Raw genomic sequence first — 16,286 nt, forward strand, 5'->3', positions numbered from 1 at the left:
GATCATTTTTAAGGCTCCTTTCACAGGTTCTATCATTCTGCACACCTCTCAAATTTGTGTGTACTAAGAAAAGTATTTTTGTGCTTAGAGAAATAGAGTCTAAAACTAGCGTTGTCACCAAGGCAACACCCACTCCAGTCAAAGCCCCTGCTACAGAAAGACAGCTGCACAAGCAGAGGCAGTGAGCTGGCCTCCCGCTGACCAAAGGGCCAGATGCACGCGGAGCCACGCAGAGACACACCAGTCCAGTGCCAGGCCCGCTGCTTTCTGCCCCCTCTGTCTTATCAACTAGCAACGCTGGGAAGAGATAAAAAGTGTATGTCAGACTACATTCATCCTGACAGTTTCGATCTTCATCAACACCCTTGCATTCTTCACATGCTGTGAATGAATAAAAAGAAAAAAGAAAAAACACCCCATCTATGCAAAGCTCGTGGCAACAGGCGGCAACAGTCAGGTGAAGGCCACTCTAAAAGGATATCAGCTTTCTTCTTCTTAGAAAGTTCTTCTTGCCAAAGCTCATGTCTTTTTAATTCATGATCAATGATATTCATACACAAAGCTCCGATTTTATAGTGAGTGATAAGTCCATGAAACTGAGAAAAGCTTTAAAGAAGAGATTTTAGTATGTATTTAGAGGAGTACATTTTGTGGGTTCAGGAAATTTGTTTTGGGTAAACACTAGTACAGATAAATTTGATACATATATTTCAATAAATAAATGCACCCACAGCACACTAGGAAAACTTGAAATGATGAGATTCCTTTAACTATATTTTAATACATTACCCTTACCTGAAATGAAATTATTTTTAAGTTAGAAAAAATAAAGCACATTTATGATTAACAACCATTTTAACTACTCAGATACTGTCAAAATAAATTTTCACACTACCATCTACCACAACTAATACTGTAACAATACTATTATGAAATAAAAAATCATACCAAAGAAAAAACTAGTAAAGTATTAGCAATTAGGTTTTGCATGTTTCCAAGATAATTCATTCATCCAAGTACTAATTCAGTAAATATTTATTTCCTAATGCTGACACATTTTTAGAATAGAGAAAGGCAATCCTCTAGAAATCAGCTAGAAACTTTTTACAATGTCTCAATAAACTACTTTCTAAAGAATATATGTGTAAAATAATATATATGAATGTACAACAGATATGTCTGCGCACACTTGTGTGTGTGTGAGAGAGAAACAACATTCACTGGCACTTAATCTGGGTCAGGCTTCATCCTGAAAACTATCTGAAAAGGGTGTTACTCTCATTATCCACAGCCTGCAGGTGAGGAAACCGGGGCACAAGAAGTAATGTGGCCAAGACCACACTGTTAATAAGTGATCAACAGTAGGGCTGACATCCAAACCGAGAGGGTCTGCGCCCACAGCCCACACTCTTCACTCTAAAGGAGCACACCGCCCTACTCTGTGTACGCGAGTGTGCACAGACGTGTGTGCGCAGGTGCACATGAGGGCGAGCACAGACTGAATGAACGCCAGAACAGGAGAGGACAGGGTTGGAAACAGAGCCAGAGTTCAGAGGCAGAGCACGGGCAGACACGCAGAGGACTAAGCGAACCCATGATCTAAAACCTAAACCAACGCCACACACAGAGAGCACTGCAGTCAGACGAGGACTCTTCGCTTCCTCCCGTGAACACTTACCTGGAGAAACAGAAGAAGATGTAGATGATGTTTGTAGCTAACTCAACACTGTGCTTCCAGTCTTCTCTCAGGACCCTGGCTAGTGCCCCAAGGGCGGTTTCTACAGGGAAAGAGGACGCACAAAAATAATCATGCGCCTTGCTTCTGGTATAAAGGGTGATTGGTTTTAGATGTCTACTTATTAATTAATAACACAGCTACGGCAGAACTGGGACAAAAAAGTAGGATGCTTCTTTCCAACAGAGAAAGCTATTTTTAAAACTGGAATCAAACTTTTACTTAAAAACTTGTAACACACAGCTTTAAGTCTATTCTTGTAAACAGAAAAATAAAACATAATTTAGACAAAGTAATAGAAGTATACTTTGGGTGACAATAAAGTAATAAGACCATTTATTTCCTGAATTGAATTTCCACTTGTAATCTTGCAACAGCAGTACCAATTTTTTTCTTTATTAACATCTGATTTAAGGTGCTTGTGAATAAGTAAAAAAACTAGAACACTAAAGAAATAATGAGCAGTTTAGCAGGCAAACACTAGCTCCATTAAAGCAAATTAATAACCAAATAAAACTTATGCACAGAAAAATGTTTAATATTTTAATATCATGTTAAGTTGATGCCAACAGACATAAATAAAACAAAAAATCTTTAACAAAATTAGCTTCAGGGTAGATTAATAAACATCCATGCTAGATTTTTATCTTGAGAAAGGTAAAATTAATGAATTAATTAACAAGAATTACCACATATTAAGTAAACATAAAGTAATGAGACTTTCCAAAATAATGTTGCTATGTGGCTTACCAATTCTTGAAATAATAAAAAATAAGCTAATATGTGTGTTATATATAGTGCATAACTCAAGTTTCTTGGCACTCAGGATCTATTATATTTCACGGACTGTATTATCAGTATTTATCACTGTGTGAAAGTGCTCATTTGAGCTTTCAGGCTATTCAGATTATGCAACAATAAGAATTCACTGTGATATTAATCCACTTAGTAAGAAACATTTTAAAATGAGCTAAAAGAAATCCCATAATGGCATTCCATGTTATTCACATCCACGATGCAGGCAGAGTTCATGTAATATACACTGGACTCCAAAGTCATTGCAAAGTCAAGTAAACAGACAGGCAATGTATATGAGAGCAAGGACTCCACAAAGTCCTGCCCGACAAAGAATCTGGGCATTCTACCACTATAACCCAGAGGAAACAGTACTTCATAGAACGCTTTGGGAAGTCATGCACTATGTATGTCATGAGTTTAGGCATAGGTTTAGTGACCTACTTTTCAAATTTCATTTCATTTTTCTCCTTTAGTGTAGAGTAGAGAAACACCTCGATGAAAATAGAGCTACAGGAATTCTACATGGGTATTCAAGAAATGGCCAAAAGAAAATTACAGGGTTTACAAAAGGTCAAAATACAAAATTAATTTACAAATTGAATGCAATCATAATAAAAATTCCATTATGATTTCTTAGAGAACATAATAAGGTGATCTCAAAATAACACAAAAATGTACAAAATAAACAAGAAAATCACAACTACGGTATCTGTGAGATGCGGGAGCCGAGCAGCAGCCGGAGAGGGTGGAGCCCTGCTCCAGAGAACTGTCTCTCCCTGACCCATCGGACGCCTGCTGAAAATCTCCGTGCCAGGGTCTGCTTTCCTTGACCTGCCTTAAAGCACGCTCTGTGCAGCCTCACACCCAGGGCATCTGTTGAAAACTACTCACGGAGACATGGCAGTTACAAGCAGCAGCCTGCTGGTTATTAAGAGGCTGACTACAACCTTTAAGAGAAGTAACTGCAAAAAGATTTTCACAGCGTCTTTGAACAGCTCTGGAATACTCTGAATTCTAGAGGGCCACGCACATGTGCAGAGATGTGCAGGTGCCAGGGAAGGACCTAATGCCTCTGACCAACCTGGAGGCAGGCAAGGCACAAGCCGGGAGAGAAGGGAAGACTGTAACCTCCCTGCCTGAGCCCGGAAGTCGAGCCCCCAAGCGGAGCCCGGACACACGCACAGAGTCCCTTGGCAACAGCTGGGCCGCTCAGTGCCAGGCATTTAGGGAAATTGCTGTCCAACCATTAGCTACCATTAAGCTAACAGAGGAGAGGATTCAGTGGCTACACAAAGATAACTTTATAGAAATAGTCCAGGAAACTCACTAAACAAACAAACAGGAGAAATAACAAGTCCTGGAGGGAATGGGAAGCAGAATTTCAGACTTTCCACAATATTATTTCAAACCAGTTAAAAATACAAAATATGCAAAGAAACAGGACAGTCTGCCCCATAACCAGGAAACGTAACAGTTGACAGAAACTCAGAGGAAACTCAGACGCTGATCCTGTGAGACGGAGATTTAAAGTCGACTATTGTAAACACACCCAAAGACCTAAAGAAAACATACTGAGAGAATCAAAGAAAAGTGTGAGAAGGTAGGAGAATGCTCTCTCACCAAAGAATATCATGAAGGGATACACATTATTTAAAAAAGGAACCAATCAGGAACTCTGCAATTGCAAAATACAATCTGAAATAAAAAATTCATTAGAAATCATGTCAGCAGATGTGTACCAGAAAAAAAAAGAATCAACAAATATAAAGTCAATGAAAATTATCTAGTATTAGGAACAGAGTGAAAAATAAATAAACAGAGCCTCAAAGACCTGGGGGACATCCACAATCACAGTGAAATAAACAAAATAGGCGTTCTGAGAGGAGAGAAGGAAAAAAGCAAAATTAACTTTTAACAAATAACGGCCAAAAACTTCCCAACTTAGCTGAAAAATATTAACCTGCACATCCCAGAAGTTCTGTAACCTTCTAAGCAAGATAAATTCAAGGCTATCAAAACCTCATCACATCACAGTCAAACTGGCAAAAGCCAAAAGCAAAGAAAATAAAAGGCAGCAAGAGAAAAGCAACTCGAGACGCACACAGGATTCTCAACGACACGACCAGTGAATTTCACATCAGAAATCACAGAGACAGGAAGGGAGAGGCATGACATTCCAAGAGCTGAAAGAAAAAGACAATCAACACACAATTCTCTACCCAGCAAAACTATCCTTCAAGCACCAAGGACCAGGTAAGCCATTCCTGAGTAAACAAGAACTGAGAGAACTTGTTGACAGAGGCCTTTCCCATGAGACCTACTAAAAGGGGTCCGCCCTTCAGGCTAAACGTGACAGACGTCAAAAGCTTCACAGTGCATCTTAGCTGAAACACTAAAAAAGTGTCCCCGGGTGGAAGGAAAGCTACAGCACCATTAATGCTTGATCTTCCTTATTTAAATTGAAGGACTTCTGAATTCTCCAGAGAATATTTAAATACTATTCTCTCATATGGAAAATTTGAAAAAGTACAAAGGTAATAAAGAATTGGGAAATTAGTGCATTCTTAGTACAAATAATTTTAGCTTACTCCTCTAATACAATAAATTTAAAAATCACATTTCACAATAAATTAATTTTGGTATTTATAAATATAAGTTACCATTTAATAGTAGCTCTTCCAGGTTATCAGGATTTCGAGCAAGTTGCAGGATCAAAGCAGAGCCCCGAACCTTGTCAGGAATGTCTTCGTATAATAACTCAATGTATTCATCCATGTCATTGATGTTAGCAACTTCATCAATCTGAAACAAAGGAAGGGGAAGACGGTTCTCCACGAGAACAGCCATGCTGCTCAGAGCCACTGTCAAAGGGATGATAGTCTGTGATCAATACATCACATTTCACAATAATAGACACGTGTTCAAAGGACTCGCAGCAGCCGTTTTTTCGTGGGGGAGGAGATTAGAGCCCTGGATGCTAGGACTCCAGTACAGAATTATGAACCACAAGATAAAATGGGGTGTTGGTCTGTCACTTAAAAATTACTTTAAATGTAATTAATGAAAAGTAATTTGTATCAACAGATTAAATAACATTTCAAAACCCACTGCAATAGGAATATTTAAAACACAACTTACTTTTCTATCAAAATAAGTTGTCTAAAAACATACAAGTATTTTTTGTGCTTATCAACTAGATCCTTATTTTCTACCTTTTTCAGGTACTTATAACTTCAATTGCTTTTTAAAACTACACATGTGTGTAACGCGACTGTATGAACCTTCGGTGGTAAAACATGCTCCTGGCGATCAGCTTTCTAGTGGATCGTAATAGTCTTACCTCCATTCCTTCAAAAGGAGGTGGGTCTTTAGGCTTGCTTGATTTTTCTTTTTTTTCTGTAAAAAATTTTTTTTAATGAGTAGAAGTAGGAAGTTAGCATTTCTGAGTAATTCTGATTTTCAGCAAATGATTAACTCTAGCTAAACAAGGGATCCTCAAACCGAATAGGTTATGAAATGATCTTTTTTTCAATGCATAGAAAAATACTCATCTATAATCCATCTACCAAGGACAAATCAAGGAGAGTAGAAACAGATAAAATCAACAACCCCAAGTTTCCTCAGGCAGCAATTTTACCCTCCTCCTTGGTTGGTTTTCTGGGTAGATAAATAGCCAGACTCGCCAACAAGAAGCAAAATAGTCAAGTTTTCTCTATTTCTCCTTCTAATTCACAGTTAAGGTGGGAATAGGAAAATCAGTAAGGCAAAGAAGAAACAAATTGAGTAATATTAAAACTAACAGAGAACTAACAAAGAAAAAAATGACTTAAGTTAAAAGCTAAAATAAAGAACAGTTGCTAACTGATTGTTTTAAATAAGTAAACTTTGGATTGTCAATTAAAAGACAAATATTTAACATCTGGGTTAATCCTCATTTGCTTCCAAATACAGTGAAGAGGTAATCAAAGGTGCTGAATACAGCTTTGAGCCTTTCCTCACACTCAGATTATTTGATTCGTGGTAGAATTTCAATTTCTAATAAAAATTATCAGAAATACTTCACTGTTATGGATTAACCTAAGCAATGCATGTACATTAAAATAAGTTCTAGTAATATCATATTTCGATTCTCTAATTTTCAAACATTTTACATATAATGGAAATTAGCCTTGATTATTTTCCGAGAATGTTGGCCATTCTATATAAGATTATGTTTTCTAAAGAGCTAGATTTTGCCTCAAATAGATAATTTACTTTGACAGTGTTTTTAATTATGGAAAGAAAATCACTAAAGGTAAAGAATCTATAATCAAATACATATGATTGTTTTGTTTCAATCCCATTTAGGGCAATATTTCTGGGTTTGAAATAGTGAATACCAAGTAAAAATAGTTTAAAAAAAGTTTTAAAAACTAAGTATATATTTAATATAGACAGAATTTCATGTTTTCAAGTATTAATATCTATACAGAGAAAAATTAGTCAAATCAATATAATTTGACTAGTGTATTCACATATGAAATGAAATGATATTCACATATCACATATGATATGAAAAATTTGCTCATATTCCCCTAATTTGGGGGGATGGAGGTGAGGAGACCGATCTACCCTGAAAACATTGAAAGGCCATTCTTTAATTTAAAGACATTTTACTATAAATGGCAGTGAAATTATATTAATTTTGTATTAGTAAAAATCAATTGTAACTATTTTGTACTTCCCACAATAACTACACCCATGCCTGTAAAAAGTACAGGACTTGCTTTGCTCCCTCTGAACTTATTTAACCTATTGAAGATGTTATCTTTTATCATTTACGGGCATCTTAGCAACAATACCATAATATGAAATATTTAATAAAAAGTCTCCTTTCTATTTTCCTTTTAGGACTTATTATCAATAATTAATAAGTATACACTAAGTGTCAGCTATGTAGTTGGAAGCAATCAAGTTCAAAACGCTTCATTTTGCTTTAAAATAAGCTCATGGCCATCCAATTCACCCAACAAATACCTATTGATCATGTAATGTGAGTTAGCAACTCTATTTATTTAATAAAAGTATAATATATATTAGGTACAAGACATTTTATTTGCTATGAATGAAAGAGAAGGCAAACTTGAAAAAAGTTGAAACAAATTTTCTATTTAATTTTTTTACTTAGGTACAATAAAAACAGGCCTTTATACATTACTTCAGAGACACCATATTTTGGAATTCATCCATGGTGAAAGAAAGATATGTAAATAATACTATGAAATGGAACAACCAGCCGTGGCTGGTGTAGCTCAGCGGATTGAGCGTGGGCCTGAGAACCAAAGGATCATGATTCGATTCCCAGTCAGGGCACATGCCTGGGTTGCGGGCCAGTTCCCAGCAGGGGACCCACACAAGGCAGCCATACATTGATCTTTCTCTCCTTCTCTACTTCCCTTCCCCTCTAAAGATAAAAAAATTAAAAAAAATTGGTTAAAAAAATAAAAAAGAAAGAAATGGAACAACTAACCAGTCAATAATCTGAGATGATGCTGCATTAAAATGTCTGTGTTTTTATTTTATTTCACTTTTGGTGTAGATTATTTGAAAATGTCTTCTACAAGTAATCAGCCACTTAGTTCTACTATTTTAACGAGTAGTTCTTTTGAGGGAATTAACGATAGAGGAATGTCAGCACAGAAATGTTTGGGAATAAGAGGACATTATTTTCTTAAGATTCATAAAACATATTTTTAGGGTAGTCTAAAGCATATAACATATATTTTAACGTTGAACTACCTATTTATCCACTGAAATAATAAACTGTCAATAAAGAGTTTAGAAAACATAAATCTAGTTGGAGTAGAGAAAATGCGTTTTCTGCCCCAAATTCTCTCCTTTCATTATCCTACAGTCAACATGACAGATCTTTGCTTTTCTATTCCTTATTTCCGCACATGTATGTGCGCGCGCACAGAGGAGAAATCTGGAACGGAAACATCATTTCGTGCGGAGCCACCCAATATAAAGCTCACCATCGAGAAAACGAACACGTCTGTCTATTCTTTCGCTCACTCGTTCACAGCGCCGGCAAGGAACAAAAACGAAAGCAAACCCACCACGTGCCCAAACCACGCACCCCACAGCCCCGCCGCCCAGCCCGCCCTGACTCGGGAGCGCGCTCACCCTTCCCCGACGAGGAGTCGCGGCGGTTCTGCAGGTAGAACAGCAGCTGCTCCACCTCGTTCAGCTTGGAGGGGTGGATGAGCTTGCACTCCTCCACCACCTTCCGCGCCAGCGAAGCGATGTCTGTGTTGGCGTTGAGGCTCTTCAGACGGATGCTGCCGGCACATCAGAATTTCCCCACTCAGGCGTTTTTACGTAAGTACTGATCTAAGCAATCCTTCTTCCAACAGATCATTTACAAAGCATTTAAACGGACCTCACATCCACTTTCGGTGAAACAGAATAGAGCGTTAGCTATCACTGGGCTTAGAGCGATGTGAAGCAACGATTTTCTCTGAGCTGGGCAAACAGGATAACAAAAGGAAGATCAAGCCCACACCTGACTCCTCTAAGCAGAGAGCACACTCAGAGCTCGTCCTGAAACAGCCTTCCGCTGGGATGCGCGCGGAGTCCGCAGTCTTCGGATGTGAGGATGCCTACTGAGTCGCCTTCCTGACTACGCAGTCACCGAAGTTTGCCAGTTAGGGACAGGATGCAATTAGGAGCACAATTGCTGGTCTGTATGGTAAGTTTATGTTTAGCTTTGGAAGAAACTGCCAAACTGTCTTCCAAAGTGTCTATACCACTTCATACTTCCACTCACAATAAATGAGGTCCTACTATTATACATGCTCACCAGCATTTGGTTCTGTCAGTTCTGGATTTTACCAATTCTAACAGGTATGCAGTGGTATCTTGATTTAACAAAGCAGTTGTTTCTATTTCTTTTTAGACCCATTTGCTACAAGCATGTATATTAGCAATCTGATTCATCTTCTTTTCCACTAAAAGTAATAGAGAGATTTTCTCCTTTTAGTGTGTAGGACTCTCCTAAATCCTTCCCTTATTATAAAAGACAAAGAAAAAAATAGGTACAGCTAGGATCTGTAGGGAGTGTTACCTACATGTTTACTGATTATTCCTATAATAAAAAATTAGAATCTTCATTAGGCAGCCCATGCCTCTTAAGAACATCAAAAACTCACAAGAAAAATATCCACATTACTTTTGCACCAGTTTTTCATAAAGAAATCTTCAGAAACTGGGACTCTCTTGAAGATGGGCTTATAAACCTTCCTTTTCCCAGTAAAGAGAAATGAAATACAAGCCTTCTCAACCTGGGTCACGGCACTAACTACCCAACTGTAATGACAGTTTCCCACCATGCCTGTCTCAGGCTATACGAGCGTCCCCCAGCTGCCGCCTACGACTAAACCTCCGAACTGCCAAGCTGCCACGTCCTCCTTTGGTCCCACAGTGTGACTCCTCGCCAGCTCCTGTGCAGCCAGGGCTGAGCATCCCAAACCCGAGGTCCTCAGGTTGTCCCTTGCTGATGTTTAAACCCGCTTACTCCAGCCACAGAAGGTAGTAACTGGGAAGTAAACATATCTGTATTTATAGTCTCATGTTGTCTCTGCTTCACTAATGGGAAGTATGTCTAGAATAATACCATAAACACTTGTCATCTATGTAGATTTAAATATCAGCAGATTTCAAAGTGTACACGAGTAAAGAACACTTACATTTTTTGGCATTCTTTTCGTTCTCCCAACATAGGATCCCCCATTTCCCCAAGAATGGTGGCTTCGACCTCATATTGAACAATGAGTGCTTTTTCTGATGGATGTACATCAATATTTCCTCCTTTAACTTTCCTATAATGTAAAATAAAAATAAAAATGAATTAAAAATTCATAAAATGTCCATGGTTTTATCTAGATTCTAGTTCCAAAAGCCTGTGAGCTGGATTAACATATGCATTTAAATCAGATTTACAATTAAGATGGCAATATTCCTCAAAGTGACCTAAAGATTCAATATAACCCCTATTAAATCCCCAAAGCCTTTTTTTGTGGAAATGGAAATCATAAAACTCATGTGGAGATACCAGGGACCCTGAGTAGCCAAAACAATCTTGAAAAAGAACAACAAAGTTGGAAGGCACACATTTCCCAATTTCAAAACATACAACAAAACTACAGTAATCAAAGCATTGAAGTACTAGCAGAAACAGAGACCCCCAGATTATTGGAATGGAACTGAGCCTAGGAATAAACTCCTACATATATGGCCAATTGACTTCAACAAAGGTGGCAAGACCTTTCACTGGGGGGAAAGAACAATCTCTTTAACAAGTATAAGACTATATACTTTCAGGGATCATTTCTATAGTTTGTTACAAATGAGCTGAGACATTGGACCTATAGAATGAAACTGCAGAATAAACAATCAATATACAGAAATCTGTTGTTTCTATATGCCAATAATGAATGATCAGAAGGAGGAATTAAGAAAACAATCCCATTCACAATTGCATCAAAAACAGAAACAAGAAAAACAATAAATATAAACAAAGAGATGAAAGACCTGTATTCTGAAAACTATGACACTGAAGAATTGAAAAAGATACAAATAAATGAAAGGTTATAACTTGCTCATTTATTCGAAGGATTATTATTGTTAAAATGTCCTTTCTATCTAAAGCAATATATAGAGATTCAATTCAATCCTTGTGAAATAACAGTGGCGTGCTTCTCAGAATTAGAACAAATGATTTTAAAATATATATCAAGCCAGGAAGACCCCAAATAGTCAATGAAATCTTGAGACACACAAAAAATGGGTGTTATCATGCTCCCTGATATCAAACTATAGTTCAAAGCTACAAGAATTAAAACAGTGAGGTACTGGCACAAAAAAAGATATATAGATCAACAGAATAGAGAGCCCAAAGAACAGAAAATCCTTATTTACGTGGTCAATTAATCTATGACAAAGGAGGCAAGAATATACAATGGGGTATAGACAGTCTCTTTAATAAGTGGTATTGGAAAAACTAGATAGATACATGCAAAAAAAATGAAACTGGACTTTCTCATGCCTTATACAAAAGTAAATTCAAAATGGATTAAAGACTTAAATGTAAGACCTGATCCAAAAAATTCCTAGAGGAAAACATTGCCAATAAATTCTTCTACATCACTCTTAGTAATACTCTTTTGGATATGTCTCCTTGGGCAAGGGCAACAAAAAATAATAAATAAACAAATGGGACTATATTAAACTAAAAAGTTTTGTACAGTGAAGGAAACTATTGACAAAATGAAAAGATAACCTACTAAATGGGAAAATGTATTTACAAATAATACATCCAACAAGGGGTTAATATCCAAAAAATATAAGGAACTCATACAACTGAACACTGGGGGGGAAAGAAAACAATTTAAGAAGTGGGCAGAGAACTAGAAAAGACACTTCTCCAAAGAGGACATACAGATGGCCGACAGACACATGAAAAGATGCTCACCACCACCAGTCATCAGGGAAACACAAATCAAAACCACAATGAGATAGCTCACACCTGTCAGAACGGCCATCAACAAGTACCAAGTGCTGACAAGGAGGTGGGGGAAAGGGAACCTCACAGACTGCTGGCGAAACTGTAAATTACAGCAGCTACGACCGAAGACAGGCTGGCGAGTCCTCAAATACGTAAGAACAGAACTGTCCCATGGTCCGGCAACTCTACTGCTGGGTGTCCAAGGGACAGAAACACAGACACTAGATACGCACATCCCCATGCTCACCGCGGCGGTGTGCACCACAGCCAAGACGTGGCAGCAGCCTGGGCGTCCACCAACAGATGAATGGGTAGAGATGTGGTGCACACATACAAAGGAATATTACTCAGCAACAAAGATCTAAAAATAGGAAGCAAACATGTAAACAAAACAAAACAAACAGAACCACAATACAGAGAGTACATCGACAGTTGACAAAGGGGAGAGAAGGATGGGAATTTTAAAAATCCCTGGTTAAACATTTTTTAAAAAGCAAAAACAACTAAAGAAATTATAAATATAAAACTTTTGCACATGAAAGGAGATTATGAAGAGAGTGAAAACACAATCCGCAGAATGAAACAAAATATTTGCAAAGCCTTGATCTGACCGGGGTCCAGATCCAGAAAATATAAAGAACCCTTTTCTCCGAAGAAGGCCAAGGCCAAGAAGCATATGAAAGGAGGCTCAGTGTCACCAGAAACTAGGGAAATGTAGATGAAAACTGTAAGACATCACTTCACATCCGTTAGAAGAGCCCTAATTTTAAAAATAAATACATAACAAGTGTTGGCAAGGGTGTGAAGAAACTGGAACCTTCATACCCTGCTGGTGGGAATGTAACATGGCGCAGTTAATGTGGAAAGCAATTCAGCAGTTCCTCAATAAGATAAACGTATAATTAGCGTATGTTTGCTCTAGGACACTCTTGTATTTATTTAAAGTTGAAGAAAGAATGGGTTTTCTTCCATGACAAAATTTTCAAACAAGAAGATCATTGTAAGCAACATTCAGTGAGGAGATAAATACTGACCACATGCCTGTTAGGATCGCATATTCCTTTGTAAAAATTTTACTGATACAGCCTGCTCACTCAGCAGTTTCAGATCTATTTATACAAGATGAGAAGGCCGGCAAGACAGATGCCCCAGTCCTGCAAAGGCCGTGCAGTTGGCTGGCTGGCTGGTTGACTATACTACCGTCTGAACCCCTTTTGTGAGTCTAGTAAAGACCAGGAGATCCTTCTGTGGTGATCAGGGCCCTCCCAGCCCAAGGGAAATATGTTCAGTAAAAGCACATAATGACTTGCGCTAATACCACCGACTTGCATGTTTTTCTCTCTTCAAAGGATTTTCACATTGGCCCTCGAATCTCTTGTAAGGCAATATTTATCCTGTTTTCAGATAAGGAAACTGTTCAAAAGGATACGCGTGCCTTCCCCAGGGTATTTACCCAATCGGAACGGGGCCTTTAAACTCGGAGCATCCCAATGACGGCTTTCCCCTAGTGGATGACTGCAGACTCTCTGTCCACTGACAGGTGTCCTTTCTGTCAGATGGTCTCATCTTTGCCAGGAGTCAAACAAACAATCCCGACAGATGTAGTTTTCTTTAAAGAGTAACTGACACGACAAGTGTTTTTAAACTAAGATAATGATGGCCCGTTCCACGTGGAGCTCCTGCACAAACCTCTTGATCATTAAAACCCTACAAAAACGACACTGTACACATGGCAGGGGAACGCATGAAACTGAGCATGAAACCGACGAGGCAAGCAGAAGCAGGCTGGGAAGCACCGCCCCAGCGCAGCCTCTCGGAAATGAAAAGCCATCACTTCTTTCCCCGGTCATCACTCCAGAACCTCCGGGCAGTGACCCCCAAACTGGAGACAGACAGCAGAGGTGCCGGAGACTTCATTTCCAGGGCCCCAAGGGTTTCATCTATTAGGGGAAACGCAGAATTGGAATGGGGAGGCGGTGGGGTGGGCAAGAGGGGTTCCCCCGCCCCCCGCCCCTCTCCAGCCAACAAGGTGATGCAGCCAGGAGCCACCTCCAGGGCTGTCAGAGCCCCACCGAGCCAGGTGGGCGGCTGCAGAACCTCTTTACGCAGAGCACTGGCCCTTCCCTTTCCACGACTTCTTCCCGTATCCACCCCTCTTCATTGCCCAGTGACACCTCCAGGCCAAGCCCAAGATCCCCTGGGAGTATCTGCAGGGCTGCAGGCCAGGAGGGTGGAGCCGCGCCTCGGGGAGTCGTCACCTTTTGAGGTATCTGGCGTCCTCCCCTTGCATGGCGGCGGCGACGATGGCGTGGGAAGAGAGGCCGGCGGGGCTGTCTCCGGAAATAATGGCCAAAGTCCCCCGACCCCAAAGGCGGTGACAGTCCTGAGGCCTGCGAGGTGGGGGCTGCGGCGATGCTGTAGTTACCAGGTTACCACAGTGCCACCCCGGACTCCTCCCACGGCTCCCAGGCCCCAAAACACAGCAGCCGGCCTGAGCGCTCAGCACCGCCTCCGCCGCCCCGCTGCACGGCGCATGCGCCAGCTGCGACGCGCAGGCTCAGTAGAGGTGCCGCCCGGGCACCAGTCGGCAGCGCTCTAGAGCAGGGCGTGGAGGGCTCCGCAGCACTTTGGGTGTCAGCCTGGTCACCACGCAGTGCTGCTCTATCTTGTGCAGACAGGATGACCTTGTGCAAAATTAGTAGCGACTTTGATTCCGTGACAAATCTTCACCTTCCTCTTTGGTATCGTAGATCTAGAACGCACTGTTTACACACAGAGCTCGTGAAACTCCACCTCCTCCAGAAATTATCCCTAGGTACGTTTGGAATTCTTTCCTTTGAGGCAGACAACTGTGGGCAGTGCAGGCCATGGGGAAGAAAGGATGTCCTTGAACCTTAGCAAGTAAAAGTCTGCTTTCACATCTCTGCAAAGGGCTTACGTTCCTTTATTCAGTAAATATTGAGGGCCAGCTTTGTGCCGAACACCAAACCAGGCACCGGGGTTACAAAGCAGGCACCTCCGCTTCCTCTGCTCACCTATAATCCTGTTGCTTACTCTCCTCTAGTTGTTTATATTCAGTCACTGAGGGCCATGCCTACATAGTTGTCCACAGCCTTTTCCACATGCAGTTACTTCAGTGCGCTCTGCGGAATATTAAATACAGAGTGACAGACCACACCCACTAAGAGATACCATTTTTATCTGCTCATCCATTCCCAAGAGCAACATCATTTAAGCCAGTGGTGTGGTCATTTTTTTCAGTCTTCCAGGGAAGACTATTTGTAGCTAACTGCGACATCTTCCTCTATATCATGCTTATCTCTAAACACAATTCAGTGTCACTGCCTTCCCAATGTCCTGCAATCCAGCCTTTCATTTCCATTCCCACTTCTACCTACTGGTCCAACCATACCTTACTTCAAGCACTGCAGTTCTTTCCTAACTGGCATTTCCTATTTTATGTTTGTTTTCTCACCTATTTATTCTGAAAACTGATATACAATTTAACAAATTATCGTTCGTGGCTAGATTACCTTAAAGCCCTTACAATACCCAGAGTTGAGATCACAATATCCATTAAACTGCATAGAGCATACAACAAGCATTCTTGCAAGGTAAGCTCCTTGAGATCAGAGAGGTTGTTTTGTTCACTTCTGTGTGCTTAGAACAGCATCCATCCCAAAGCTGGTACTGGGCAAATGTTGAAGTTAAGAAAACTGCATACCTGAGCTTGAAATAACAACAAAAGTCTAGAGGAAATGCCCACAGCCAGAAAGAAAGAGCTGAAAACTAGAGCAACAAAGAGATAAACTGAAAATGGGAGTGAACTAAAGAAGCTGTCAGTCTATAGCAAAGGGGTAAGAGATGTGGGTAATTTTTTTTTGGGGGGGGTAAATAAATTGAATACATTTTTAAAAAGATTTTGTTTATTTATTTTTAGAGAAGGGAAGGGAGGGAGAAAAACATCAATGTGTGGTTGCCTCTCCCATACCCCCTACCCCCAGGGGACCTGGCCCACAAGCAGATATGTGCCCTGACTGGTAATCAAACCGTCCACCCTTTGGTTCACAGGCAGGCACTCAATCCACTGAGCCACACCAACCAGGGTAGAATAAATTTTTTAAAAAACAATCTCCAATGAGTTAAATAGGAAAAAGCAATAAGCCAAATGGGAAAATGGACAAAGAACAAAAAGAAGAAAAAGAAACA

At 39.9% G+C, this 16,286-nt stretch overlaps 1 protein-coding gene across 2 annotated transcripts in view; it reads right to left on the reverse strand.

Moving 5' to 3' along the window:
- KIFAP3 (kinesin associated protein 3) overlaps positions 1–14,604 on the reverse strand; it is a 106,343-nt gene extending 91,739 nt beyond the window's left edge. For both annotated transcript variants that reach the window (XM_037034951.1, XM_037034952.1), the window contains exons 1-7: positions 14,336–14,604; positions 10,261–10,392; positions 8,699–8,853; positions 5,874–5,929; positions 5,194–5,335; positions 1,679–1,778; positions 482–606 (exon numbers count right to left, since the gene is read on the reverse strand). In XM_037034951.1, coding sequence (XP_036890846.1) covers positions 482–606; positions 1,679–1,778; positions 5,194–5,335; positions 5,874–5,929; positions 8,699–8,853; positions 10,261–10,392; positions 14,336–14,367 — 742 coding nt within the window. In that variant the 5' untranslated portion in view covers positions 14,368–14,604. The remainder of the gene's footprint in view (positions 1–481; positions 607–1,678; positions 1,779–5,193; positions 5,336–5,873; positions 5,930–8,698; positions 8,854–10,260; positions 10,393–14,335) is intronic.
- Between the last annotated feature and the right edge of the window lie 1,682 nt (positions 14,605–16,286).

Source organism: Sturnira hondurensis, unplaced genomic scaffold, assembly GCF_014824575.4.
Source record: "Sturnira hondurensis isolate 20B ecotype Veracruz unplaced genomic scaffold, ASM1482457v3 Scaffold0022215, whole genome shotgun sequence".
Taxonomy (NCBI): domain Eukaryota; kingdom Metazoa; phylum Chordata; class Mammalia; order Chiroptera; family Phyllostomidae; genus Sturnira; species Sturnira hondurensis.